At 42.1% G+C, this 26,974-nt stretch overlaps 3 protein-coding genes across 4 annotated transcripts in view; 2 read left to right on the top strand and 1 right to left on the bottom strand.

Annotated features, from left to right (window-relative positions):
• Positions 1-22: 22 nt before the first annotated feature.
• On the top strand, positions 23-9,209 carry ddx11 (DEAD/H (Asp-Glu-Ala-Asp/His) box helicase 11). The gene is made up of 28 exons (XM_051952069.1): positions 23-124; positions 493-635; positions 735-950; positions 1,059-1,145; positions 1,248-1,384; positions 1,480-1,537; positions 1,664-1,771; positions 3,509-3,596; positions 3,725-3,927; positions 4,090-4,164; positions 4,475-4,552; positions 4,631-4,677; positions 5,044-5,123; positions 5,263-5,304; positions 5,389-5,456; positions 5,547-5,585; positions 5,690-5,828; positions 6,368-6,502; positions 6,586-6,698; positions 6,782-6,854; positions 7,679-7,782; positions 7,878-8,027; positions 8,212-8,280; positions 8,355-8,455; positions 8,557-8,641; positions 8,744-8,819; positions 8,917-9,071; positions 9,177-9,209. The coding sequence occupies exons 2-28, from the start codon at positions 507-509 to the stop codon at positions 9,207-9,209; spliced, it is 2,688 nt and encodes an 895-aa protein (XP_051808029.1). The 5' UTR covers positions 23-124; positions 493-506.
• On the bottom strand, positions 8,700-17,909 carry wash1 (WAS protein family homolog 1). 2 transcript variants are annotated; one of them, XM_022191909.2, is made up of 11 exons: positions 17,626-17,909; positions 16,957-17,097; positions 15,858-15,969; positions 15,590-15,736; positions 12,912-13,048; positions 12,675-12,810; positions 12,381-12,576; positions 11,263-11,433; positions 10,957-11,115; positions 10,388-10,456; positions 8,700-10,301 (listed from the first exon to the last, which is right to left on the bottom strand). In XM_022191909.2, the coding sequence occupies exons 1-11, from the start codon at positions 17,631-17,633 to the stop codon at positions 10,159-10,161; spliced, it is 1,419 nt and encodes a 472-aa protein (XP_022047601.2). In that variant the 5' UTR covers positions 17,634-17,909; the 3' UTR covers positions 8,700-10,158. The 2 variants fall into 2 exon arrangements, with proteins under 2 accessions (XP_022047601.2, XP_051807406.1); XM_051951446.1 differs by having other exon boundaries at positions 10,388-10,459; positions 17,626-17,905.
• A 777-nt stretch (positions 17,910-18,686) lies between these two features.
• The window catches only part of iqsec3b (IQ motif and Sec7 domain ArfGEF 3b), a 36,358-nt gene continuing 28,070 nt past the window's right edge, over positions 18,687-26,974 (top strand). Inside the window, 2 exon segments of the mRNA XM_022191907.2 lie at positions 18,687-19,777; positions 26,559-26,633. Coding sequence (XP_022047599.2) covers positions 18,876-19,777; positions 26,559-26,633 — 977 coding nt within the window. The 5' untranslated portion in view covers positions 18,687-18,875.

The following is a 26,974-nucleotide window of genomic DNA, read 5'->3' on the forward strand; positions in this document are numbered from 1 at the left end:
TGCTGAATCTTGCTCCGTATTGGCCAGGCTCTGTGGCCACTTCTGTTTGTTGGCGCGGCTGTTGAATAGCTAGGATCAGGAAATAACAACACCAACTAAAAAGTTTATTTGTAGGATATATACGGTAAGTATATAGCAGCTAAATCTGTGATGATTGTGACTGACAGGAGGCAAAATGCTTCAGACAATACGGGTACTTGAACTGGCTGTAAATAAGCTAGCTAGCTGGCTGCGAGTTTTACTGTCAGCACAACCAAACAGTTCAAATGTTAGCTGCCTGACGCAAAATTAACGCGATTTGGAATGATTTTCAGCTAAATTACGGTTTATTCCTTGTATTAAATAAAGACAACTGATTGAGGACTTAGGAATTGTTGTTTTACGGGGCGGGGGTCTTCAATGGTAGACATAACATCTCTATCAGGATTTAATACTGGCTAGTCTAAACACTCAACTGTGTATGTCTCATCCAACCTTTATGTTTTCTTTCAGGAAGGTTCACGAGGATGGAAAATGGCAGGGCCCAGTTTCCATTTCCCTACCAGCCTTACAACATCCAGGAGGAGTTTATGCAAGCCTTATACAGTGCTCTTGACCAAGGCAAAGTTGGGATCTTTGAAAGTCCTACTGGAACGGTGTGTATATGAACCTCTGTATGAGAGAGGAATCCCTGCAGAAGTTGTCAGACTTTACCCATAACTTTGTTTTCGATGTACATGTGTATGTTAATCCAGGGCAAATCGCTGAGTCTGATATGTGGGGCACTGAGCTGGCTCACAGATTACGAGGAGAAAAAGAGGCAGGAGGCTGCTGCTCTGTTGCAGGAAGGAGAAACAACTCTTTCCACTCCTGCTGCTCAGTCCTCCACCACCGGCTCATCAGCAGAGCCAGACTGGATCACTGACTTTGTTCAAAAAAAGGCTGAGCGTGATTTGGTGTCAAAGTTGAAGGTGAGAGTGTCAGTGAGTGAATTTCAGATGTAACTGTGCATTGGATCTCTTGCAATTTTGGCTTTTTACTGGCTTAACTTGTGATTATTATTGATTTTTTTGTGTCAGGAGGATGAATTGAAGAGAAAGAAGAGGGAGGAACGGTTAGAAATGATCAGAAACAATGTTCAGCTGAAGTATGCACTTAAAAGAAAGGTAAGCCATCTTTCTCAGGCCTGTGAATACACTCAAAAATTCCAATTACAGTAGGGCACTGAATATTACTGAATAAAATAATTTCTGTATGTCTGTCTGCAGAGCTGTGAAGAGGATGAGGCATTCAAGTTGCTTCAGCTCAGTAAAGAGGAAAAGGTTGAAGCACCAGGAGATCAAGAAGATGAGGAGCTTATCGTTGCAGAATATGAGAGTGATGATGAGGCAAAGAGCAAAAGCAGGTCAGGATGGTCTTTATTGGGTATCAGCTGTATAAAATGTAATCATCAGAGTAAGAATCTGAAATGAGAAGATGTGTCTTTGCTCACTTGCTCAGATTCTTTGGAGCTGAGGATGATGAAGATGATGAACTTGTTGAAGAGCATGTTACTAAAGTGGGTGCACGACAAAGAAATTTTACAATACAGCTGCAACAATTCGTGTCTCACTGATATAAAACATGATCCTAAAAAGTATCACGCATTACCCTGATTTAAAAATGTTTATGTGGCTGTTATTAGATTTACTACTGCAGTCGTACTCACTCCCAGCTGGCCCAGTTTGTCCATGAGGTTCAAAAGAGTCCCTTCAGTAAGGACATCAGTCTGGTCACACTGGGCTCACGACAGGTATGTGTCACACACAGAGACACACACACATCCACACAAAGACAACCAGTAAGATCAATAGGAATATATTTGGTTAAATCCACAGTAGACATTTACATAATGAATGAGCTGAGAATTTTTTTGCATGATTGTATTCATCCTGTTTACTTATTTGTTTAAGAAAACAACATGTGATATGCTATGAGTTTCGACAAGAGGATCTCTATGTTCCTGTGTCTCCCTTACTTTGCATTGTGTAACCCAGAATGCTTTGTGAACTTTCTGACAACTTCCTTGAAGGACTCATTTCTCCAAGTACTTAATAGCTTGACCTTTCTTCATCATGAACTGACATTTAAAGTCCCTTTTGGCATTGATTAAACCCCTAAAAACACATTGTGATCATAATATGTACATATTTAGACGTTTCTCCCATTTATATAATCCTTTCATGCCTTAAAAATGGCTTAGATGTCACTCGACACCTTATTTTCTTTATTGTGGGGAGATTATGAATATGCAAATTGCACCCTGCCTCTATCTCCACCCAAATCTCTACTACTGGCTTGCAGCTTGACCATACTCACCTTCAGCTCAAACACTGTAAAACTACTCTGTGCTCTACAGTCGCAAGTTGTAACACTGTAACAATTAAATCACACATGTTCAAGCTGTAATTATGTAGAAAAACAATGATACAGAAAGCGCCACCTGGCAAGCTTTTTTTTCCTGATGCATCCTACGTATGAAACCTTGACCGGTGTTGACGGCATGTCTGGATTAGCATATGCCTCCTAGTATACAAAAAACACCATATAGACAAATATTTAACAGTGATAAATGCACATTAAGTGCGTCAATCAAAAACTCAAATCTTTTCTTTGAATGCTTACTAATTATCAGAAAATAATATAACAAGATAAATCAGATTTGGAAAAGCCTTTATTGCCAAGTGAGTACACACAAGGAATTTGGCTTGGTGTACAGAGAGCAGTGCCTAGCAACAACAACAGACAGTAAAAGAATAAATAAAAATAATCTAAATCTGAGAATTCTCAATAAAAAATGCTATAAGTATCAGAAGTATTAGAAGTACAGTGTAAAAGTAAGTGTAAACAAAGTACTGTGTAAAAAAAAAAGACGTAAATTTGCTTAAACCAAAGTAATAAATTGGAATATTATTTAAACTACAACACTGCACATAAAGGTAAATGTTTGGCTATTAAAATCTGGTACTTCAGCAGATGCACAACATCTTTAATTTTGGAAATGCTTTTGGATTTTGACAGGACAGACTGTCAAGTAGCACTTAAATATAGTCGGAGCCAGAAATCAACCAAGTAAATCCTATATATGACAGTAAGCTGAAAATACTGCTACCGGTAGCTGCTTAACAAATCTGCAGTTTGTTCTTTGCCACAGGCACCTAGGCGGGTTCAAAACAATCTAGCCATGTAGGAATAGGTAATTTATGTTAAACGAAAGAGCAACTTCCTCAAGGTATGCATAGCTTTCTTACTTGTTTTTTTTTATTTTTATAAAGTATAATCACAAAAATGCAATTACACGGCTTCAGATTATGAAATACTGGGTGTCAGAGAGAGTAAATTAGATCTACATTTCAACACTTGCCACACACAGAAACATATCTGGCATTGCGCTGGAACTAGTACTTGTATCCAATCAGGAAAACACAATTGCTAACCAGGCGCTCTGACACCGTTTGTCCTGTTGTCATAAAAATTCTGTACTGGGCAGAATCTGTGCATCAACGAAGAGGTGCGACGCTTGGGCAGCATCCAGCGCATTAACGACCGCTGTTTGGAGATGCAGAAAAACAAGCACGGTGAGAGCCTCAGATTCACTGATCAAACCGAAGTTCATTTTAATGTCAGGCTCTAAAAGTGATAGAAAGTGTTTTTTTTGTTGTTTTTTTTGTGGTTAGCCGCTTTTATCTGTTCTTCTGTTTTGCAGAAAAGCAGCACCGTGACGAGGCTGCTAAACGTAAAAGAGGCCCAGCAAAGAGTGAGTGTCCTTATAATAAAGCGTCAGCGCTGCATCAGATGAGGGATGAAGTTCTGGGGACCGTCCACGACATAGAGCAGCTGCTGAAGCTGGGCAAGGAAACGCATTCATGCCCTTATTATGCCTCACGCCTCGCTGTTCCCCCCGCTCAGGTAACCCAGCCCCGCATGTCATTACTTTAATCTGTTGCTGTCATCTCTGTTGATAAAAAATGTCTTGCTTTTATTAGTTTTTAATTTATTGATCAATTTCTTTCAGTGGATTTAAAATTCATTGTCATCTGAATGATCTGGGTTTTTTTTGTGTTGTTGTAGTTGGTGGTGCTGCCCTATCAGATGGTGCTTCATGAAGCTACAAGAAAGGCAGCAGGGGTCCAGCTCAAGGGACAGGTGCAATTACATGTCATTTTTCATCACTGTTGATGCTATTATAGATTTTCTGCCTTGGCAATTTAAAGTGTTTGAGGCTGGAAATACTCCAGTAATAATAAAAACACAATCTTTCATCAGTAGGGTAACCTCTAGTGCATAGGGACTCAGTAATAGTATTTTTGAACATGACAGGATGATTGAGGGGTGCTTGGGGCTATACGGGTTGCCTGATAACTACTTCGCTCAGCAATTTAAAGGTGCATTGATTTGACAAATTCTACCAGCAGATTTCTTTTAAAACCTGTGTATTTTTATTATTTTTTTGCAGGTGGTAATCATAGACGAAGCTCACAATCTTAGCGACACTCTCTCCTGTATACACAGTGCAGAGCTCACTGGAGCACAGGTAAACAGTTGCTAACACAGTCAGTACAAAATCTCGGTTATTTGTAATTTTACTTATTACGATTCTGATTTTCTGCAGCTTTGCCGTTCCCACTCCCAGCTCACTCAGTATGCTGACCGCTATAAGTGAGTCCTACAGTGCATTTACCTACTTATTCACAAGTTTATATGGTTTTACCTTCTTTCTAGGGTTCGACTGATATGTGTTTTTTTTAAAGATATGACACCAATACTGATTGTTAGAAACTGACAAGACCGATATACATTTGCAGTAGAAATAAAAATGGAAACCCCAACATAAAGCTCCATTTAAATGCATTTGTTTGTTTCTATTGTAAATACATTTCAATTAAAGAAACTTTTCAGTGTTTATCCACAATACCCAAAGCCAAAGTAGTGCATCTTTACATGAATATATTTTGTGGAAAATCAGTTTAAAAACTAACAACTCCTTCTTCCTTCTAATTGCTGTTTATGTGTCATCCACATCAGGAGCAGACTGAAAGCCAAAAACCTGATGTACATCAAACAAATTCTGTTTGTGATTGAGGGTCTTGTTCGGGCCCTGGGAGGTGAGTGTCTGTGTCTGGTTTTTAATTGATAGTTATTGTCAGTCTGCAACAAAGTTAGCAAGGAAAGTGGCTGAACAGTCAGTGCAGTCAGATGTTATATCATCACTGATCTTTTTTTTGTTTGCTGTTTTCCCTGCAGGTAAGGTGGGACAGAACCCACAGAGCCAGACAACACAAACAGGTTTGTCAGTAGTAAACGCACCAACGCACACTAATACACGTTTAAGTAATAACTGCTAACTCGTATCCGTTGTTTTCCTTGTAGGAACAGAGATGCTTACCATTAACAACTTCCTCTTCAAGGCTCAGATTGACAATATCAACCTATTCAAGGTAGGTAGTTTTACAATGCTGTTAAAAATCACAGTCATGACAACAAAATACACACTCTTATATTTCTGTGTCACTGTCTTTCTCACTTAGCTACAAAGATATTTTGAGAAGAGCATGGTCAGCAGGAAGGTAAGTGTGTAATCTATATGTACGATTTGCACCGTGCAAGTAGAAACTGCATTTCTGATCCACTGTTAAATTAAACCAACACCACCCACGTCTCCTCTGTGCAGCTGGGTGGCTTTGTGGAGAAGTATGCAGGCTCAGGTGTGATTTTACACGCCCAGAGCAGCTCTAACAAGGAGAACCGACGCACAGAAGGCCTAAATCGCTACCTCCAGAACCTGCAGAGCAACCAGAGCTCTGCACCAGGTCAGAAGTTGCTTCTTCCACCCACAAAATGCACATTACATCCTCACCGTTGACAAAAACTGAATCGTATACAGTAACAGGAGTAGCTCACCGTGCTTAATTTCAGCAGCAGACTAAAACATACCACAAAAGTATAAGATGTGTTGGAGATTATTTTCAGCTTTGGAGTAAATACAATTGAAGACAATACAAGCTAGAAATGAAAATATCAGTTCCCACATTTGCTTCTTGAAATGAACATAAAGCATGCATGTTTTACAAAGCAAGAAAGCTAGTGGGATGCTTAAATGAGAACAATAAGCAGGGCCTAAATGTCTAGCTGCGCTGACAGATCTTTTTTTAATTTGTACTTGACATGTACGCGCAGACATGATTGTTTATTTATCAGCATATTTCTGGCTCTAACATCCAGCCGTGTCTCCACTGTAGCATGATGCAAGCCATGACACAGCAGACAGCGTTTTATATCTCTAGTTGTCGTGATTTGTTTTTCTCTGTCGTCTATAATTCATGTGCTATTCCTTCAACGCTTTGTGCAGTTCCTCCAGCAGACCAGCAGGGGTCTGCGGAGTCAGAGAAAGTGCTGTCTGCATCTCCCATGATGCAGGTGGAGGGTTTCTTCATGGCTCTCACCAACAGCAATACCGATGGCAGAGTGGTGGTGCACAGACAAGGTACCGTTTTAAACAAAAGGGCACAAATAAAGGACAGCCATGAAGTGCTCCAGTGTGAAATATATCTTTTATTTCTCATCCAGGCACTTTGTCTGAGAGCAGCGTCAAGTTCCTTCTGTTGAATCCAGCAGTCCACTTTGCCCAGGTGTTGAAGGAGTGCAGAGCCGTCATCATTGCAGGAGGAACCATGCAGCCTGTGAGTTCCTCTGATGCCACTAAAAATACACCAAACTGCCTCAGTGTATGTTTTTTTTTCACTCTAAAGGATGTTACATGTAGGTTTCAGACTTCAAACAAGAGCTGCTCTTTTCTGCCGGAGTGGGAGAGGAGCGCATCACTGAGTTTTCCTGTGGTGAGTGGCCCATTTTAGAACACTACAGTACTTTGTGGAGTTTCCTCTTCTGTGTTTTTATAATGCACTCTGTCTTATTGATGTATTTATCAATATTTCTGTTTGGGGCGGTGTTTGATAAATATGAAATTGTTGAGTCGAGTGATAACAGCTTTTTAGTGTGAGTCCTCAGTTTCCACTGGGTTATGCAGACTGATTAGGTACGTCCTGAGCACACACCTGCTTTAAGTGAAGTAAGAACCGACTATGAAGACATGGTGAAGGAATCTAAACCGTGAATTATTGGTCCATCTGTCGCATAGACACTTTATCTTATAAAACACATGCTATTTCTATACTCGAGACTCACAGAATTTGTGAAATTTGTTTAATAAATAATGTTTCAGAGTCTTAACTTTAGTATTTAACTTCATCAGATAAATGTTTTAACACTGTAAAATACTGAGGGGTCTTAGCCTTAATTTTGGACTTTTTTATACTCAGAGAGACATTAGTATGACAGTATAATAAATAAGATTGTTGAGCCTTAACCTTAGTGTTGAACCATAATCATATAAATGTATATAATAAATGTTCTGCTGGGTCCAAAAATTTTCTTCAGTAAATTCGCTCATTTATTCATCTTATTTCTCTGTTGGAAAGCGCTTCAGTTCAGTGTCATTTTGAATGTACGGACATTTGAGCATATAGAAAACGTAATACTGTATGTAGCACATTGTTTGGACATAATCATTTTATTTAATCATATAACATTATTTTGTTTGTATTACTGTATTCAAGGCAATATTTTTAATCCAGTCATTTTGCCTGGTAACCTTCTGCAGGACACGTAATTCCTCCCGGGAACATTCTTCCCCTCGTCTTATGCAGCGGCCCATCTGGTCAGGAGCTGGACTTTACTTTCCAAAACAGAGACGCTCCCCACATGGTAACAGAAAGTTCTTGCTGTAATTTTTATTGACTGTCGCTGCTCTTGTTGTTGGCAGAAGCCTTGCTGCAAATGTATTTCTATTTTGTCCACAGATGGATGAGACCGGGCGCATTCTCTCCAACATTTGCAACGTGGTCCCTGGTGGCGTTGTGTGTTTCTTCCCCTCATATGAATATTCAAGGCGGATCATTTCTCACTGGGAGGCCAACGGTGCTCTTGCTCGACTGGCTAATAAGAAGAAGGTATACTACTGTACCTGTTGTATAGTTTAGTGGTACCAGGCATGAAAATGAAGAAATCAAGGGTGATCTAATTTTTTCTTTGACTGTATATATCTTGCTAAAGTGCAAAACCACCTCTCTTACTCAAGTCACTCATGACATAATGTTTGAGGAAATCTCTAAACTATCCCAAACATTTCCTCAGATCTTCCAGGAGCCAAAGAAGGCCAACCAGGTGGAGCAGGTGCTGAGTGAGTTCACCCGATGTATCCAGGTAAAGCCGACACTGCAGGCCTCATGAGTGAACACTGACAATGTAGTTACTAAGACATTGTCTCTTTATTTTAGAGGTGTTCTCAGGATGGAGGTGGACTCACTGGAGCGTTATTGTTCTCTGTAGTTGGGGGAAAGATGAGTGAAGGAATCAATTTCTCTGATGAGTTGGGCAGGTTCGTATAATTTAAGAGCACACGGGCAACCGGTAGTTGTATGCCGTTGTATTGTAGCACTAAATGCTCCGTTTTGTGTGCATTTGTACATGTAATAACAGGTGTGTAGTGATGGTGGGAATGCCATATCCTAACATCAAATCCCCAGAACTGCAGGAAAAGATGTCATATTTGGACAAACACCTGGTCAGTCTCTTCACTGTGATTTCATAAACATGAGAAGACTATAAATGTGAGATGAGAGGAAAAGGTGAGATGTAGCTTTATTGTCAAGTTTTTCTGTTTCAGCCTCACAGTCAAGGAAGGAGCCCTGGACAAGCACTAATAGAAAACCTCTGCATGAAGGCTGTCAATCAGTCAATAGGTAATGACAGAAGATGCAATAAAAATAATTATTCTGAAGTTGTAAGGTAATAGACAGTAATCTTTATTAATATTCATTTGATTTTCTCTGGCCACAGGAAGAGCTATTCGTCACCGTGGAGACTATTCCTCCATCGTGTTGTGCGACAGACGTTACTCTCGACCCGCTACACTCTCTAAACTCCCCACATGGATCAAAGACCGCACTAGCACACATACCAATTTCGGCCCTGCCTTTGCTGCCTTGCGGAAGGTGAGAAACAAAAGCTATTATGTACAGTATGTGCACTCAAAACACTGCATCATGACAAACACTTGAAATTTACTCAGATTTCGTCTGTAAATTACTCTTTCCTAGTTCTTCGTGGAAAAGAAGCAGAAGCAGCTGTAGTTTCCCTCCCAAAGGGCTCAACTGACATCTCCCCAAGTGCTCAACATTAAACTTTAAAGTCCCATGAGACCCAGGTTGGGAAGAATTTCGAGAAAGTTCAAGTGCAACAGCAGAGAAATTCAATGTGCTCTAATAAAAAAACTGAAAGAGATGTAAAAAGTTCACAATAGCAGCCTTTTCGTAGCTGCATTATGTTTACATTCTGGAACATTTTTGCGCTCTTCTGAGTGCTGCTGGTTCAACCATCAACCAGGAAGTTAGTTTTATGTTTGCCTTAGTTCACATCCCACCCTTTCGATGCTCTCTGCATCTTGTTCTCTTTTGGCCTGATAACGTATCTGTTGAGCTGAAGAAATATCTGATAGCAAAGACTGAAGAGGCATTGTTTTCCTCAGTTTGTCAGTCTGGATGATGGAAAAGAAAATAGCTTCTCATCTATTTTTAAACGCAGTATGTTGAAATGCATTACCGAAAGAGCTACTACACAGATATCAGGCACAGCACCGGCATAGGCATACATGTGACCGACTTACTCTTAGAGTTTTAAATATTTCAAGAATTCACTGGCGAGTGTTGTGATGAAAAGCTTGCTTGCTAATCAGTTCCATCCTCTCAATAAGTGTTCTGATGAGCCGCTGTATCTAATGATAAGCTTGTTTAATTTTATGAAATCATTTTTACTAAAGAATGAATATCATCAATAAATTGTTTTATTATTTGAGTCAGTGTTGTGATGTTCAGCTGTCTAGACAAACTACTGCGCTTATTTTTAGTCGCATTATGAGGCCATCTTTTGCTCATTTCACACTGACAGATTAATGTATAGGTTCTTTTCACTTTTTCTAGTATTCTAGGTGATCAGAAGAAAGTTCTTTGTTCACAAAATTATCAAAAGCTATCAAAAGCCTTCAATATCCCAGCAAACACCTATTGTACACTGTTCATAATGTTATGCTTCCCAGTCATCATCGTCTGTTGCTGACTGGGGGGCGGGAAGTGGAGGGATGACGTCTGACATCCTGGCAAATGCCCCACTGGTGCCAGAGGGAGCATCACTCGACTCCCCACCTGCTGGACCCTTACCAGATATACCTGCACAGAGAACAGAGGATATGATGCAAATGTCGTGTTGAACGTTTGTATTCTTAATCTCATTTGACATAACAGGGATTTCCCACCTTTTCTTCGCATGGCGAGTTTATTGAAGAGATCAGACATGAAGTCTCCACCACTTGATGCCACGCCGACTGCTGAGAAACAAAGACAGGGAGTTACTAAATTGTAATTGGAACAATGAACCGTTTCAGTAATTCCCCAGCACGGCACAGAAGAGAGCGTATTACATCAAGACTTTTCATCTAGTTATTCGTTCAAAGCAGCTCTCTTCAGACAGGAAATGTTAGGTCACGACCGGGTCAGCCGACCAGAAATGAAGGAAAAGACATGCTGTCTTATATTAGGTCAGACAAATTAAAATACAAATGCAGCCAAGTCAACCTTTTAATGGGGTGGGTATAAAACTAAGGTCACAAAACCCTAGACTGTGATGATAAGTGTGTGAGATGAACACAAACCCTTTCATCCTAACACGCAGAGTGACACACTGCATAAACGCATGGTGGAATGCTAATGAGGCGCCGGTCACGCTCTGCTTTGATTGCACGACTCTCATCATTGTTAAAGCTGCATCGTGTAGCTGTTAATAAAACATGGGTAGAACCACAACCCTGCTTCAACAATGTGGCACCTTGCTCTTGCTCCTTTTGCTTCTTCTTCTCCATCTTTCGCTCCTTAACGTTGCGTAACTTGGCTTTGCCGATGCCGCCGGCGTTGCGGATAGACTCCAGCAGACTGGCACGGCCATCTGACGGCTGGACCACCTCGCTGGGAGCGCCAGACACGGGGCCTGCAGTCAGAGGAGACAGTCAGTCAGTGTCAATTAGGGCAATCTAATTTAAGTGAGAAAATTGGGAACAGTGAAGAACAGGTTTTCACCACTTTTAACAGTGTCAAGTTCACTTACATTCCTCTTAAGTCTGTTAATGTGACAAACCTGAGCTCTGCACCCGTGAAGAGTCTGTGGTGGTTTCTGCAGGAGGTGGGGGTGGAGGAGGTGGAGGAGGGGGAGCTCCTGTGGGAGTGGGAGGAGGGAGGGCAGGCTCTGGGGGAGGGGGGGGAGGTGGAGGAGGAGGAGGCGGTGGAGCAGTAGGCTGGAGCTGAGTTCCTGAAACGAAGACGTAAAAGTCTCCATCACAAACTATAGTAGAACACATCATAGGAAATTATGTGCACAGGGGGTCCTCAACTTACATCACAGTTTGTTCCTACAGTGTGATGTAAGTTGATTTTCACCATAAGTCAGAACTCCGGCGAAAATGTAAACAAAGCCATTATGTGCATCACGATATGATCAGTTCTTCAGAAAAGTCTTGAAGACCAAGGACTTTCATGCATGTATGAATCATTTTAACATCACGCCAAAACACCGGTTTTGGCTCGAGCTCTCGCGCGATTTCGGAACGAGATTTGCTTTCTAGGGTCCTGAGATTTGGATACAGACCACAACAAAGAGCGATCGCCAGGTAATGTGGAGGTTTTCGTTCACTTCTCATCTCTAGTGTGTTGTGGGACACTCGTTGAGACTATCCGAGCCGGTCAGTGTGGGGAAAAAAAGCACGTTAGGGTGGACTTTGACGCGGGGGGGCAAGTTGCCCCATACTTTTCGCTAGCTGAGCTGCTAAGCTGCCTGCCTTGCTAAATACTGGAGCTATGTCGAAAATTCATTTCTCCATCACTCACATGTATGAAATTACATATGAAAACAGACCCCAGGTTGAAAAAAAAACGAAGTTCCCCTTTAAGCTTGGGAGCGACAATGAAGGGCAAAAAGTTTGCCAATGTAGCACAATCCAAGGTGGCATACACCTGGAGAATGTAAAGAAATCCATCTTATTGTGTGACAACATATTCGTCCGCTCCAGTCGTCAACTAGTTCCACTTAACTAGTTCTGATGTTACAACGAAATGTCGTAAGTCAAGGATGCCGTAAATCGAGGACCCATGTATAAGTTTTATTTATATGGCATCTGTCAAAGCAGGTATAGAGAAACAGTCTAAAAGCAGGAATTCAAATAGAGAATCCAAACAGGTGTTCACAGTGTAGATATGTACCTGATGTGTTGCTCTCCTCAGAGAAGGATGGCAGCTCGGGGATGTTGTGTGTTGGTCCCGACGGGGCAAATCCAGGCCCGAGGTCTGCACTGTAGGACAGATCGTCTGCGATACCTGGCAGGTCAGGCAGGTAGGATGGTACATCTATCTCAGGCACCTGACCCAGGTCTGGCACATAGAAATAATTCTCTGCTGTCTGTTGGAGAGAGAAAAAAGATCAAGATTACCAGTTAAATGTATAACTTCCAATCTTGCCTGTACAATGTGTCAAATTAACACTAAGCTGAAAGGTACCTGTCTCTCCAGTTGCTCTCTCTTTGTAATGGACAGCGGAGCATCAAATGGTTTCTCTTCTTTTTCTGTCTCGAGTGTCGTGTGTGTTTTTGTCACTGCTCCCGCCAGAGGATCAAGGAACACATACTTCTTATATCTTTAAAAACAACACACAAATTAAAAGATATGCAGAAAGATTTAAATCTAATCAGTGCTTACAGTGGGCATCTGTGTCTGTTTGCATGTGTGTGCACTCACAGATTCTCTGTGGTATTAAAAAGCAACAGGGAGCTGACAGATGAGATGTTACGTGGCAGACTGCCCAATCCCTCTTCTGTCTCATCCTCAGACCTCTTCTTATTGCTCACACACACTGGGAAATACATTAACTTCTCCTGAAAGGAAGAAACCCAGACAGAGAGTGAGTGGGAGATCGGTAAAACGTCAACTAAATCTTGAATAAGGAAAATCAAAAACGCCACCAAAGTGCTCTTGCGCACAGATGCATACGTGCACCGCAATACTGCAATAATAATATATGGCCGGGGACACTGCTTCTGGGGGGATATTGAATAATGCATTTCTGCAGCAGAGAAAATTGCCAGCAGTGTTTTCATTTTTCTTACCCTTTCACAAACGCATGCACACAAACAACACACTTGCAAGACCAAGCACACGCAGCAGAAAATGCTAGTTTCCCTAAAGTTTCCTAAGATAGTGAAGGAAAAACTGTGGTGTTTGCTATAAATAATGCAGGAGCTTGTGCTGAGCCAAAACCACTTGGGGAAAAATAGCAATATCACACATTTACATCAACGTCTATTTTCACTGTCCAGAGACACTTGTACACACAGCTTCTGATATCCTTCTTCTGGCATGAATAGCATGTGACAAATTCAACTGTGACTCATGTGGAGTCAGATCTGCATCTATGGACATGATTGACTGACTGAAAGGAAAGGACGTGTCTGTTCAGCCCTTAAGTGCAGATTTGAAACACTGCAGTACATTTAACCAGCGAAAAAGCTTACCCTGGCCTGAAAGTTTACCTAGCAAAGTAGAAAATATGGCAGCACTAAGGAGATCATAACAAATACATAAAACAATCATTTTATTTAATGTGAGGTATACCCAGTTAAAAATAAAACATTCCTCAAAGTTTTGAATTTGTTAACTAAGGCTCCAACTAATTATTATTTTAACAGCTGAATGATCTTATGATTAATGAAATTGTGTGCTGTTTGAATTATGAATTGCAAAATTATGAAATGGCTTTAAAGCATTATATTTAGCTTAAAGTTATTTTTAGTCATGTGCAAACTACCCCTAAAGATAGTGAAGTTGCTCATTTATGTTAAAGGACGACAACTCACAAGGGGGATAAGAGAGAAGCTGAAGAGAAAATAAAAGAGAAATAGATTAAGATCAGAAGGTTAGAAAGAGGGACTACAAGCAGCAAAAAATTAAAAAGGGCAGAAAATGATAAAAGAGAACTTGACTTGAAGGTGAGTCTATAAAAGTGGGTTTTAAGATGTGATGAAGGTCTGATCACTCTTGGATTTAAAGCTAGACTTCGGAACGATCAAGAGGGACCCACCTGAGGATCTAAGGCTGCATATAGGGACATACGGGGTTAACATGTCTAAAATATAGCCTGGGGTGAGCTTTAAAAGTGATCAGTAAAATCTTAAAATCAACTCTAAAATGGACAGGGAGCCAGTGAAGAGAAGCCAGAATAGGAGAGATGTGATGTCGTCTGTTAAAACCAGAAAGAACCCGAGTTGTTGCATTCTGGACAAGTAGAACGCAGCATACTAAGCTGAATGTTGCTAAACCCGGCTGTTGTGCCCACAATGTGTATGCAGCATGCTTGCATGTGTGTCCTGAACTACAGGCCCACAAAGAGGCTGGTAAAATCTTGATGGATTTTTTGCAGATAACCACCAAAGTGGCAACCGGTACGCTACACCACTGAGGCTAACTGCCTCATTGGAAAAGGGGTTGGAACATTTTGGCAGTAGCTTGTATACCCTAAATGTTCTTCTCTGCCCAAACTCTTCGTGAAGAATCCTGAGGTCATTTTAGGTAAGACAGGACATATAATTCATCGACAGTGAGGCATCCTGGACATATCAGATGCTCCCATTACCTCAACTGGCTCCTTTCCAGTGTGAGGGAGAAGCATTTCCAGCTCCTTCTGGATATCTGAGCTCTCCACCCGGTCCCTAAAGGCAAACCCTGACAACTTGTGAAGAAAGCTAATATACTGTAGGCTACTTGAACCGGCAGTTCCGTTCTTCCGGTCATTACTCAAAGCTCCGGGTCAGAGTTTGGACGTAGATGGAGTGCTTTATCTTCGGGCTCAACTAATACCCACGGACGCCACAGTGACAGTTGACATTGGAAACTGTGAATATGGTCTGGCAGAAAGAGGTGGTGGTTCCCATTAATACAGACGAGGGAACTGGAGCTTATGGAATAAATTATCGAGGTATCACATTGCTCATCCTCCCCAGGAAAGCATATGCCAGAGGGCTGGAAAGTAGGAGACTGTGGATCAGCTCTTAACTGTATAAATATTGATGGGATCATGGGAGTTTGCCCAAACAGTCAGCATAAATATAAGAAGTCGAGACCTGGGGCCAAAGCCCTGATGTCCTAAGAAGCTCATAAGCTGTAGGAAAACTCCCAGCTTTCAGGCTATATATAAGGCATGCAAATTACATTAATTGCATCTATATTTATCCTGGTTGTGTACCTGCAATTTCAGCAGTGTGAGCTGTTCCTAGAGTTCATATAACCTCTCAAGCTATCGCAAGACATCATCTGTAGAAAACTTTGTGAGACAGTGGCTTTTAACAAGTCACATTTTTTTCATTGCTCAGTCAGAAACTGCACGTCAAAAATTATTTTTCTGCATTATGTTTATATCTCACCTGCAAAGCCTTCTCATCAAAAGGTCGAAGCTTATTCTGTATCCTGTGTCTCGGGCGGGATTGTGAAGAGGGGTCTGTGGCCCCAGTAAAGATAGAGGAGTAGTCCTGAAGTCGATCAGGTGCTGGATACTTGGCACTGGAGAAAACCTATACACATAAAAACAAAAAAAAAAAAGATGCAGTTTTCTGTTTATCCTGTCCATTTGGTTGTATAAGACTCAAAATATGTATGTTGTGTAACCCTCCAAAGTGAAAGGTGCTGTGTTACCTTAGTGGCCTTCTTACTGCCTTTAATCTTGTCAACGCGGGCCTGAGCGAGTCTGATGCGGTCAGTGACGCTCTTCAGCTGGTGGCGGTTCTTCTCTACGCTCTCAGACACTCTGGAAGAAAGCCCAACATAAATGTGAGTACATGCACATCCACACACAAAGAAAAATAATATGTTTGACATTGTGATAGTTTGTCTTTCTGTGAAAGATATTGCGATATTAGCAAACGCCACAAACACAACCCATTCCACTTTCACTTCTTTATATGCATACGCTGTGCAGGGTGCCGGATCCCAAGAATGAATGGACACAGTAATTGGAGAGTCTTGCATTTAATAAAGATGATGTACTACACAGCTGTTCTGGCTGTTGCATTCCATTCATCATGTATCATCAATCATTTAATTACAAACAGATCATGTCTATTGCCAAGACAAATCTGTCATATTTGTCACTGCAGCTACAGGATATACTTCTCCCATGGTCAGGGTGCCAGACGGGACCATCTGTCCAGACACAGGTGTTATTTGTTAACTGTGCAATCCATTAAATATGACAAAGATTTTTTGGGACCAGCACAGCATATTTCCAACATATGCAGTGATAGAAGCAACCAATCCATTTGGTGGATGATTAAAACCTTTTTAATTGTTGTTTTGTGGTTAGAAAGCTTTTGCTAAGTGGCCTTATTTGGCTTATTCTGTGCTGCAGAATAGTCAGCCTATGTGAGACTATATTCGACTAAGCTAAGCAAACACCACTGTTGAGCACTTCACTAAGTTATGACAAAAAAATCTTTGATTTTTGCTTTAAAATATGGTTTATTTAGGACATTTGAGAATTTGCAAATGTATTAAATGAAAATAGCTTTGCTCCAGACCTAAGTGTGCACTGCTTTTCATTTGTACAGACTGGTGACACATGTTGCAACCACTGGAAGATACCAGTCTTACATCATTTATTTTACAATCTGAAGCCATACTTTACAAAAAAATCCTGTGAAGCAAATTCTCTTATTTGTCATCTGCACAGGAAATGGCAACCTCTATGCATAAGTGTTATAAGAGCTGTTACTGCAAATGTGTGTGTGGAACTTACCTTCTGAAAATGTCCGTAGATATGGTCTCCAAGTACAGCAAAGCATCTGTAATCTGCTGTACAGCCTCCTCTCTCCTCAGGTCCGGCTGGATGAGAGGCACTGAGTAGACCTGGCCCTCCAGGCAGTGCTTCTCTGCCATCCTGCAAAACAGAATCACAGCAATGTTGAATCAAGGCTGCAGATAGAGGCTGTGATCATGAGCTTTAAGGTTAATGTGGTCTTCTTTATGGGTCAGTCTGCACGACAATGTAGTCTCAATTCCATCTAGAAATCAAACTATGATGGGTCTGGGTTGAGGGAAACGGTAGCGTTTGAATACTTCGCTAAATTTAGTTGACATACTGATATTTGAACACTGTCAATTACACCCGCCACACTCATCTGACTCTCACATGACGGTGCTGAAACATGCAATTACTGTGATGTAATGTAAATTTTTATTTTCTGTTTCACTTAATGGAAATCAGCTGTAATTGAGTCCCTATAATCGAAAGCTCACAGATACTATGCGTGAACTCCAGCTTATTACTAAGAAATATAATCCAAATGAATTATCAATGCAATTAAATAAATTAACGTTCAAATGAAAGCCTGTCGGTGCTACAGAAAGAAAACCCGTGACTATACTATACCGGTTTAGTGACATATTGTACTGGAAACAGTCTTACCTGACCATGAGTGTGGTTTACTTGTTCACGGTCACGAAAACTATTTTTAGTAGAAGCTCTGTGTTAGCTCCACGGCTACTTGTTTAGCAAAACAACGGCTCCACATTTCCGCATCCGCGTAGCACGTGACCACAGCGAAATTACAGTGTTGCGTTCAAGTCATCTCGAAAATATCTTATCGTCGCTTGAACGCACCTAAACAAGGTCGGGTTTAATAGCGCAAGGGATTCGTTGACACCACAGATACAGGCGACGTATTAAAACAACCTTTATCATAGTAACACTAACTGTGATTTTTTCTTAAATTCTTAAACGGTACGATATAAAAAAAAACTTTTCTTAAGTTATGTGACTTTTTATGAGTCTTTAAATGCAGCTTCAAGGAAACTCAATTTATAGTGCTGAGCGTGAATAACCCTATCTTTGTTTTTATGGTTTTCATTGTTTGTTTTCAGAGTTAATGCTGCTTTTGCTGCATGTAGATCACATTTACCTAGTCCAGATATAAAACCATTACATACTGAATTACTGAATGAGGCTAAAGAGTCTATAAAATACAGTCTGTGATTTATAAAATATGTATTCTGTTTGTGAAAGTGCAAATTAGAGAGATATTCCTCTGTGTTTTTGCTAGACCTCTAGCTCAGACATAAACAACTTGTCAAACTTGGTCTAGGTCAGATCGGAGTGACAAGGAAGTATTTGAAATACAGTCTCTGATTAGTGAAAATTTTATTATAGGCTATTTGCAAAACTGTGGCATTTCATAGCTTTTTTGAATGTAGACCCCATGGAGAAGTTCATAACTAAAACTGCAAGATATAATCTCAATTTTTGCATTTTTACAAACTGAATAAAGGTTTTATATATCAGAAGCTGTGTTTTACAGAGTCTTCAACCTCTATAGTATAACCTAATCCAGATTTGACCAGCCTATAAATAGGGGTTTTGGGTCTGGTTCTGTTCTGATCCAAATGGGAGGAGATGCCCAGTTGTCAGTAACTGTAGATTTCATTACCTGCTGATAGGCTATTATCACTAATATTATTAATGTTGTTCACATTAAAGGGTTCTAAATACTTTTTATGTACACATTTTCAGATTTTTTAAAAACGTGTTTTTAAATTGTTTGTAGCAAATCAGCCTCATAAAACGGTTCAGATGCTGCTGACCAACGAACTTTAACAACTAAGCAACGATTCCTTGTGCCTGTAGGGTGCGTTCTTGCTCTGGACTTGTATCTGTGCGTAATGACGCATCCGGTCTCCAGCACCTCCCCTTCCCTCCTCCCTCTCGTCACATCTGGATCTGGCTCCTCTCATCAGCACCACTCAGCGCAGTGGCAGAGAGAGAGAGAGAGAGAGAGAGAGAGAGAGAGAGAGAGAGAGAGAGAGAGAGAGAGAGAGAGAGAGAGAGAGAGAGAGAGAGAGAGAGAGACGACCGGAGAAGTGAAACCAGCTCGGTCGGCGCAGCCTCATCCACAACCGAGCAGAATCAAGGAGAGGGGAGCGGAAGGACATTCCACCTTATCATCCGCACGCACGGAGATTTTGCGCCTCCTCCATCCGTGTGTCCAGCTTCTTCCCCCCCACCTCTCTCTCTTCCCTCCTCTTGCCTTGGGTATGATGAGCTCCAGCCTCCTTGAAAACCCGGTGCAGGCGATTCTGTACCTGCGGGAGCTCACCACCATCGTCCAGAACCAGCAGAGTCTCATCCAGACTCAGCGCGCCCGGATAGAGGAGCTGGACCGGCGGGTGGACGAGCTCATCGGCGAGAACAGGCACCTGCGGGACGTCAGGGTACAACAGCAGCATCCCTACCATCACCACCACCATCATCATCACCCCGACCCCAGCTGCCTTCACCACCACCACCACCACCACCCTCAAGACCCCCAGTTCAAGACCAGTGGAGGGTCTCTGCCAGAACATGCAGCTGCACCATCACAGGTCGAGGCGGCGCCGGCTGTCCAGCCCTCGCCTCCCCAACCTATGGACCCAGGGGACATGCAGCTGGTCCCGGCGGACCCGTCCACTATTTCCCCGGTTGAAAGTGAGTCAGAAAACGGTGGAAGTTGCCAAAGCTGCCGCTCTCTGGTTCCGATGACCCCGACAACCCTCTGTCGATCCCTGGGCCTGGCTAGGAAATCCGAGTGAGTATAGAGAATACAGCCTATCCGGGTTGTTTGCGTGTGTGTGTGTCTGTCCTAAAATAGTCCACTGAGTAATACTTCATATTCAGAAGTAACCTCTTGTGGCCCTGATTTATTTATTTATTTTTGACAGAACCTTCAACCAAAATAAATTTCCTACTATGGATAGGTGCGTCTTTTAAATCCTTCATATAGTATTTTTTGTGCAGATCCGTCTTAAACTGTGTAATTAGGTGCATGCACGTGTGCGTGCGTGTGTCCTGCAGATTGAGAGGCGTTTAATTAATGGAGAAGGCGCTTGCAAATTCCCAATTTTCAGCTGTGTATGTCGGCTGAGGACTGTGCCAGAAGAGGAAGAGGTGGATTATTTAAATGAGAAACTGGATCATGATCACTGGATCATTACATAACAAACAGCTGTGGGCCTCTAAGTGTGTGTGTGTGTGTGTGTGTGTGTGTGTGTGTGTGTGTGTGTGTGTGTGTGTGTGTGTGTGTGTGTGTGTGCGTGTGTGTGTGTGTGCGTGTGTGTGTGTGTGTGTGTGTGTGTGTGTGCGCGCACGTGTGTTAGCGGCGGTCAGTGTCAGTCTGAGACAGGAGCAGTCTCACGTGTGATGATGAGACACCTCGAGTCGCTGTCCGCGGTGCTGCTGCTCCTTTCTCTATTAATTACAGCACGGGATCTGGGGACTCTCAAGGGATCTCTAGGCCTCTGATGTTCCCGTGTTAGATGAGACACACGTGCAATACTCACACAGACACACACTCACACACTCACGCACACACACAGACGCACACTACCCCCTCCTGCTTGGCACCAGATCTTCATAGTACATCAGCGCAGCACCTAATGAGAGAAAAGCCATGTTTCTCTCTCTTTCCCTGTGTGTGTGTGTGTGTGTGTGTGTGTGTGTGTGTGTGTGTGTGTGTGTGTGTGTGTGTGTGTGTGTGTGTGTGTGTGTGTGTGTGTGTGTGCTGTGTTCATAAGTTGTAGGCTATCCCAGCAGGAGCTCTGATTGGTCTCTCTGGGACTCCACCTTCAATGAAGGGAGCAGTACAGAATAAGGAGGAGTTGAGAGGAGCAGCAGTGTATAAAATGAAACATATATATATATATTTTTTTTAAAAAGAAGCTGTTGACATTAATCTATAGCAAATGGTTTACCTGCCAAACCTTACATTTCCAGCCCGGCTTTAGAGAGCCTGTTGCACCCCCCTACAGCTCTGCCTGGACCAGGAGTCCTGTCCTGTGAAGACTTTACCCGGCCTGCTGCAACTCTTTGATAGAAATCAGTGTTACGCCACTGATTCTTGATTTTAATTAGTTTCACTGGTGAGGGAGGAATTACAAGAAATTAATCTTTATTATAAAAACTGGGGGGTGGAATTAGCTGAGACATCCACCAGTTGAGCAGGCAGCAGAGTGGTTTGTCCTGAACCTTACACGCCCACTTGCTCGATAAATTTAAGTCTCTCTGGATAAGACAAGTAGTTTAACACCCAATGTCTGCTTTTGCTTCTGATGAGCCAAGCAGGTGACGGACAGGTGAGGTTTTTCACCTCCCTGTCATTGCCTGCTGCATCCTGTCTGCAGCTGACTATAGATCAGATCTGTCCTCTGCTATTTCTGTGTCAGTTTGTCTCAGCACGTTTCTCTTACACCCTGTATATGTATGTTTTCGCGCATATGTCAGCTAGGTGCAAGTGTTGCGTGTGTTTCTATTCACACCTCTTACGGCATCCATTTGTTTGAAGGTTGTTTTAACTCTCTACAGGTCTTAGATTTTTCTTGTCCTGCAGATAAATGCTATGTGCACCAGTGTGCTGCTCAGGGTTTGCTGCTGTGAGTGTGTCTGTGCACTTTGCATTGTTGTTAGTGTTACCAGTGTACATGGATATGTCTATTGGGGGGTTGGGGAGGGGGAGAAAGAGACAGGATTCTCTCCTCCGCTCGTTCTCTGTCTCTCTCTCCAGCTGAGCTTTCTATCTGCCCCACTTAGCCCGTGGAGCGAACAGTAATCAGCCATTCTCAGGAGAGAGAAAGGCAGAGCGATAGAAAGAGAAAGAGTGCACGCTCAGTCCTTGTCTTTGATGGAGCCCTCGGAGGTGTCTAGAGGAAGGAGCTCGGGGCCGACATTGGAGTGGACCAGCGAAAGAGAGGGGAGATGGGTGGAAAAAGAGAATAACAGAGGAGGATGGGGGGGGCAATGTTCAGAACACAGAGTAAGACAGGTACCAGGAGAGACCACAACACAGAGATGAGAGATGAAAACAGGGTGCATCTGAGGTAGCTGTCTCCTCAGCCTATGCATTATGCTGGTAAATGAATATGGACAGCAGAGACTGTGGCATCCTGTGGCACGCTGGAAGGTTCATATAATGTTTCTGAGACCAAATGGAACTGATGTTGCATGTCTACCTTCCTCCCTCTTCTCCTTACACTCTTGACTGAATATTGGCTGATGAAAAGCGTTGCTTTTAAAGTACTCTTACAAAACAGGAAAGAGGAAAGGGATGGAGTAGAGAGAGTGAGGGAGAGAGAACACGGGCCAACAGCAGGAGACATGTACTGTTAAAATATTCACCTGTTCTCTTTGTAAGTGTTGTTGGAGGCGAATGGCCGATATGCGTGTGCCTTGTAGACAGATGGACCCGCTGAGTATGTGTGTTTGCCTGTGAGTGTGTGTGTTCAGCTTGGCCTCTTCTTCACTGTATGACCAAACAAAGTTGAGCAGGGCTGAGCTGTTTTGTGTTTGCCTGACAAAATAACCCAGCTCTCAAGCTGATGCTGAATAGTGGCGGTAGCGGAGTGTTTTTACATTTTGACATTAAGTTTATTGTGCCATCAGTCAGCCTTTACTTCTGTTTAAACCTGTATTATTTAACAAATAAAAACACTTAGGCCTTTTTGTGTTGTCTAGTATGTCCGTTACTTTCTCACTGAGTTAGATGAGAAGACTGATATTATTCTTGTGTCTGGCTGTGAGAGACAGATAACTGCAGTAAACAGCCAGTTAGGTTGGCCTGGAGAAAAAGAAGGAAAAGTGAAAAACTGCTCTGCCAACTCTGTCCAGGGATGATATATCCACCTACCAGCATTTTTACAGCTAAAAAATTCAAACATTATATCACTTTGTTTAATCTGTGCAAAAACTTGAGTGTAAGAATTAAAGTTATAATTTTTGGATGATATATTGCTGTAGTATTGCTTGGCCAAGTTCATTAATTTACAGGACTCTCCACTGGTTGCCTAGCAACTGTTCTGGGACAAGAAATAGTCTTGACAGGCTCCCCCCGTCCCCCCTCCACCACACACATCCAATACTAACTTGTACTTTCGGCACTTTGTTCCTGTCATTATTGCCAAACTAAGCTAACCGGCTGCTGGCTGTACTTCATATACTGTGCTGGCACAAAGCTTCTGGTCTGGCTCTCAAGAAAAAAAATAGTTTATTTCCCAAAACATCAAACTATCCATTTAAAGATGATCTCATTTAGTTACTGATGACGTAACTGTCTCAGAGATCTGGTTTACTATTTGATTGGTTGTCTCAGCTCGTGGTTTTAAGATGGTTCTGTACGCTTGATGTCTGACAAATATCTGTGACTAAAATGTCTTTTTATATAGTCTGAGCTGACCTTGTGCAATCTTACATGACTGGAATCTTACATAATTTTATTTTCCTGATCAGTTGTCAACCAAACATGCATTAGACAAAATCTAGTTTGGCCTTTTAACCCCCAAAACGTAGAACGCAGCACATTTCTGTGGCACAGCTTTATGGATTTTAATTCATTTGTATCTGGGTAACTCCACCCTGAGGAAGAGACAAGATTTAAGAGATGCATCACCTTTGAAACGGGCTTTCAATAATGAATAGACTTTTTAAAAAATGACAAACAGTCACAGGGCCAGCCATCATGCTGTGCCAGTCCATCACAGTCAACCATGCGCGCGCGCGCGCGCGCACACACACACACACACACACACACACACACACACACACACACACACACACACACACACACACACACACACACACACACACACACACACACACAGACGCTGACAGCCCAGTTAACCTACCATGCATGTTGTAGGAGAATAAATGCAGTTAAGTGAATGTGTAATGGTTAAAGTGCACTAACGTCAGTCATAGGAACTGAGGGTGTGATTAAGCAGTCAGCTGTCAGGCATAGAGAGGGGAGCCACACAGTTTTTTGACCTCTGTATTGACCTCTGTTTTCTTATTTTTTGGATTGCCTTGGATTATTTTCTGGTTTATAGAAAAGGAAGAATTATTTTTTACACTGTATTATTGTTGTTTGAACATATGAGTAAACAGTACAGTTTTCATAAGTGGCCCAGTGTAGTTTTTATGGAATTTGGTACTTGGAGAGAGGACTGTTCAGAGCATCAAGCTGTCGGCTTCTTTAATTGGAACCTGCACATGTTTTTGGACTGTGAAAACGTTTGGGAAAACTCACATGGAACATGACAACTGCACAGAATTTCCCTAACTCACCATCAGGTTCAAACGTAGAACCTTCTTGCTGTGACAGCAGTGAGTATCATGTATGGCTACAGAGTAAGATAGGTAATATCAAAGTATTATGTGTAGAATAGCATTACTCTGCAGATAATCAGTAGAGGGAAACCTGGAAATCATTGTTGTCTCATTGTTTCCCTTCATCTATTGGTGTATTCCACAAATAACATATTTTGGCAAGCGCGCTTAAAAAGAATTTGTTTTGGATGCATGCCAAATGTCTAATTGCTGCTATTAGTTTGACTGATTGCAGGTAGTGACCTTGATTTCATTTTAACCTGCTTCTCCTGATGTTTGTGGGCTGTCTGAAAAGCAGCACAACAAACCACTATGCTGAAAAATGATAAACTGAGATGTAACTGAATTATTTTGGAGATTTCTCAAGGAATAAGCTGTTAAGGGTTCAGTGTGTAGACTTTATAGGGCTCTATTGACAGAGATTGTTAGTTTTCTTTAGGGTTCATCTGCACATAAGAGTATTGTTTTTTTTGTTACTTTGCAATGTGGCCTTATATTCGGAGATGGAATAGGTCCAACACATTGCACTGACACGTTCATACAGTGGCAGAGAACCACAGTATGAAAGATGTAGAATAGCTACTGGAACATCACATTACTTGTCGACTGCAGTTTGAAGCCTTAAGTTTAGAATTTGGTCGTCTTGGTCTTTTGAAAGTGGACATGATGAAAGAGGGTTTGATCTGTCCAAGAAGTTGAGGGCGCTATGCACACCCACACAGTATGAACTTGTCACTCACAAGGTGCCTTGAAAAATGCTCCTGCCTTGTCGTCTGTTAAAGGAGACTTGAAACTAGTGAGTGAAACCTTAAACTGAGCAGGAAAATGTTTCAAATCAAGTGAAATATAGGGCCCTTTTCTCTTTTATATTTCTACACTTCTCATTTAGACTCTTTGTGCAGCTCAAGGAGTTATTTCTTGCTATTTCCTCATTGGCGTCACTTTTCACACCCAAAAGCTACGTCCGTCTTTTTCATACAGTCTGTGCCCAGAATGGACAGACCAAACACTGGCTCTAGACAACTAGTGTTCAGATTTTTAGTGGCCACCGTAAACTCTCCTACACACTTGGAAGGAAGGCGAGCTGATTTCTCAAGAAAACCAGTCCAGATATGTTGATGCTTCAGATCTGCGAAGGCCGCACCAAACACTTCAGTGTGTCCTTCTGTGTTAGTGGGGGAGTAGGTGTCACAGCAGATGAAGGAGTATTATTCATAGAAACCGAGTGTGACGAATGTTGACCTGAGATATTTAAAAGAAAACAATGTCCCTTTAATTCTGTGGAAGTTGCCGTGAAAGATAGCTTTTTATAGCTCGGACTGTCATTCTTCGCCTTGCACTGACTCTGACTGCCTGTCACTGCTGGTCTGTGTCACGAGCAATATGCTGCGCCCAGGTCAGAAGACTTGCTGTAGCGTAGCCAAGAAATTCACTGTCAACCGAATGTTTTCAGCTCAGTGCGGAACGACCTGACCTATGCTCACACGACACCTCCCAGAAATTTAGCTTCAAGCATCATCCACGGCTGTGAGACATGGACTTCTCATGCTAATTTTTATGTCTTGCATGGAGGGCGTCCAGCATCCAGAAGGCAAAAGGGTCAAACTATGAAGCAGTTTCCACGTGACGTGTCTTGGCAATGTTTTTCGTTCACTTCGCTCAAATTTCTCCAGATAAGAGCACCAGCAAAATGTCTAAAATATGAATGTAAATGTAATATGTATGAGAGAGGGAAATGAGAGGGGCAAACTTCAGAAGAGAAAGCAGGAAGCAGAGCTGGAATTACCATCTGTCCAGAATGGGTTTGGGGAATTCTGCTAAATCACCACAGATCTGATGAATTGGAGGGAGAGGTAGGGGGTGTGTTGGGGAGGTGGGGGTGCCCATAAGCAAGCACATCCGGATGAGCAAACATATAAATACTCACACTCGTTCCAAGTTTTCTCAGCCTTGAATTGACCTACATAGGGTATTTACTCCGGGATCAGTGCCAAATTGTAAATTACAATAGACAATAATCCAGAGTCTAAGAAGAGCCTCTTCAGGGATCTTTTGGGATGTTAGGAAGCAACATAAGGAGGAACATAGAAACAAGGCAAACAGCTAGCTGCAGCCATTAATAACCAAATGATAGGCTGTCCTTCCAAATCTGTCCACCACACTGTTTGCGTTTCACTTTTTGCTGACCTCTTCTGTTCTCATCTGTCCTTCTGCAGGAGTGAGACCGTGCTGCATCAGTTTTGCTGCCCCGCCCCAGAACATCCAGAAACTGACACCACTGGCACATCAGGGTAAGAACAACTGATCACAGACAGTTTTAATTCCATGTTTTTGTTGTTTTGCTATGCTCTCTTAACCACGTGCCTCTGTGCACACCTTCTGTATATTTGTGTCGTCTAACTGAGTCATGTCGACACTCAGTCTTTTAATAGTGCTTGACAGCGCGTGCATAGTGCTGTACTGTGTGTGAATGAGCGTTTTTATTGGCCTTTGGAGCATGGAGTTACAACTAGCCAGCTAAATGTTCTGTAGCAAATCTACGGCTTCAGTAGCCTCAAGGGTAACTTATACAAAGATAGGCAAAGCCCATGGCAACCCAGCAGTGACGCAATCTTTACAACTACCATAGTAA

This window comes from Acanthochromis polyacanthus, chromosome 8 (genome assembly GCF_021347895.1).
Source record: "Acanthochromis polyacanthus isolate Apoly-LR-REF ecotype Palm Island chromosome 8, KAUST_Apoly_ChrSc, whole genome shotgun sequence".
Lineage (NCBI taxonomy): Eukaryota > Metazoa > Chordata > Actinopteri > Pomacentridae > Acanthochromis > Acanthochromis polyacanthus.

Excerpts from the sequence above, each read along its gene's own strand:
- ddx11 (XM_051952069.1), top strand. The coding sequence starts at position 507 with ATGGAAAATGGCAGGGCCCAGTTTCCATTTCCCTACCAGCCTTACAAC. Across the intron at positions 5,829-6,367 it reads CAACCAGAGCTCTGCACCAG|TTCCTCCAGCAGACCAGCAG; the intron begins GTCAGAAGTTGC and ends CGCTTTGTGCAG. Across the intron at positions 6,503-6,585 it reads AGTGGTGGTGCACAGACAAG|GCACTTTGTCTGAGAGCAGC; the intron begins GTACCGTTTTAA and ends TTTCTCATCCAG.
- wash1 (XM_051951446.1), bottom strand. Across the intron at positions 11,434-12,380 it reads TGAGGAGAGCAACACATCAG|GAACTCAGCTCCAGCCTACT; the intron begins GTACATATCTAC and ends TCTTCGTTTCAG. Across the intron at positions 11,116-11,262 it reads TTCACGGGTGCAGAGCTCAG|GCCCCGTGTCTGGCGCTCCC; the intron begins GTTTGTCACATT and ends CTCTGACTGCAG.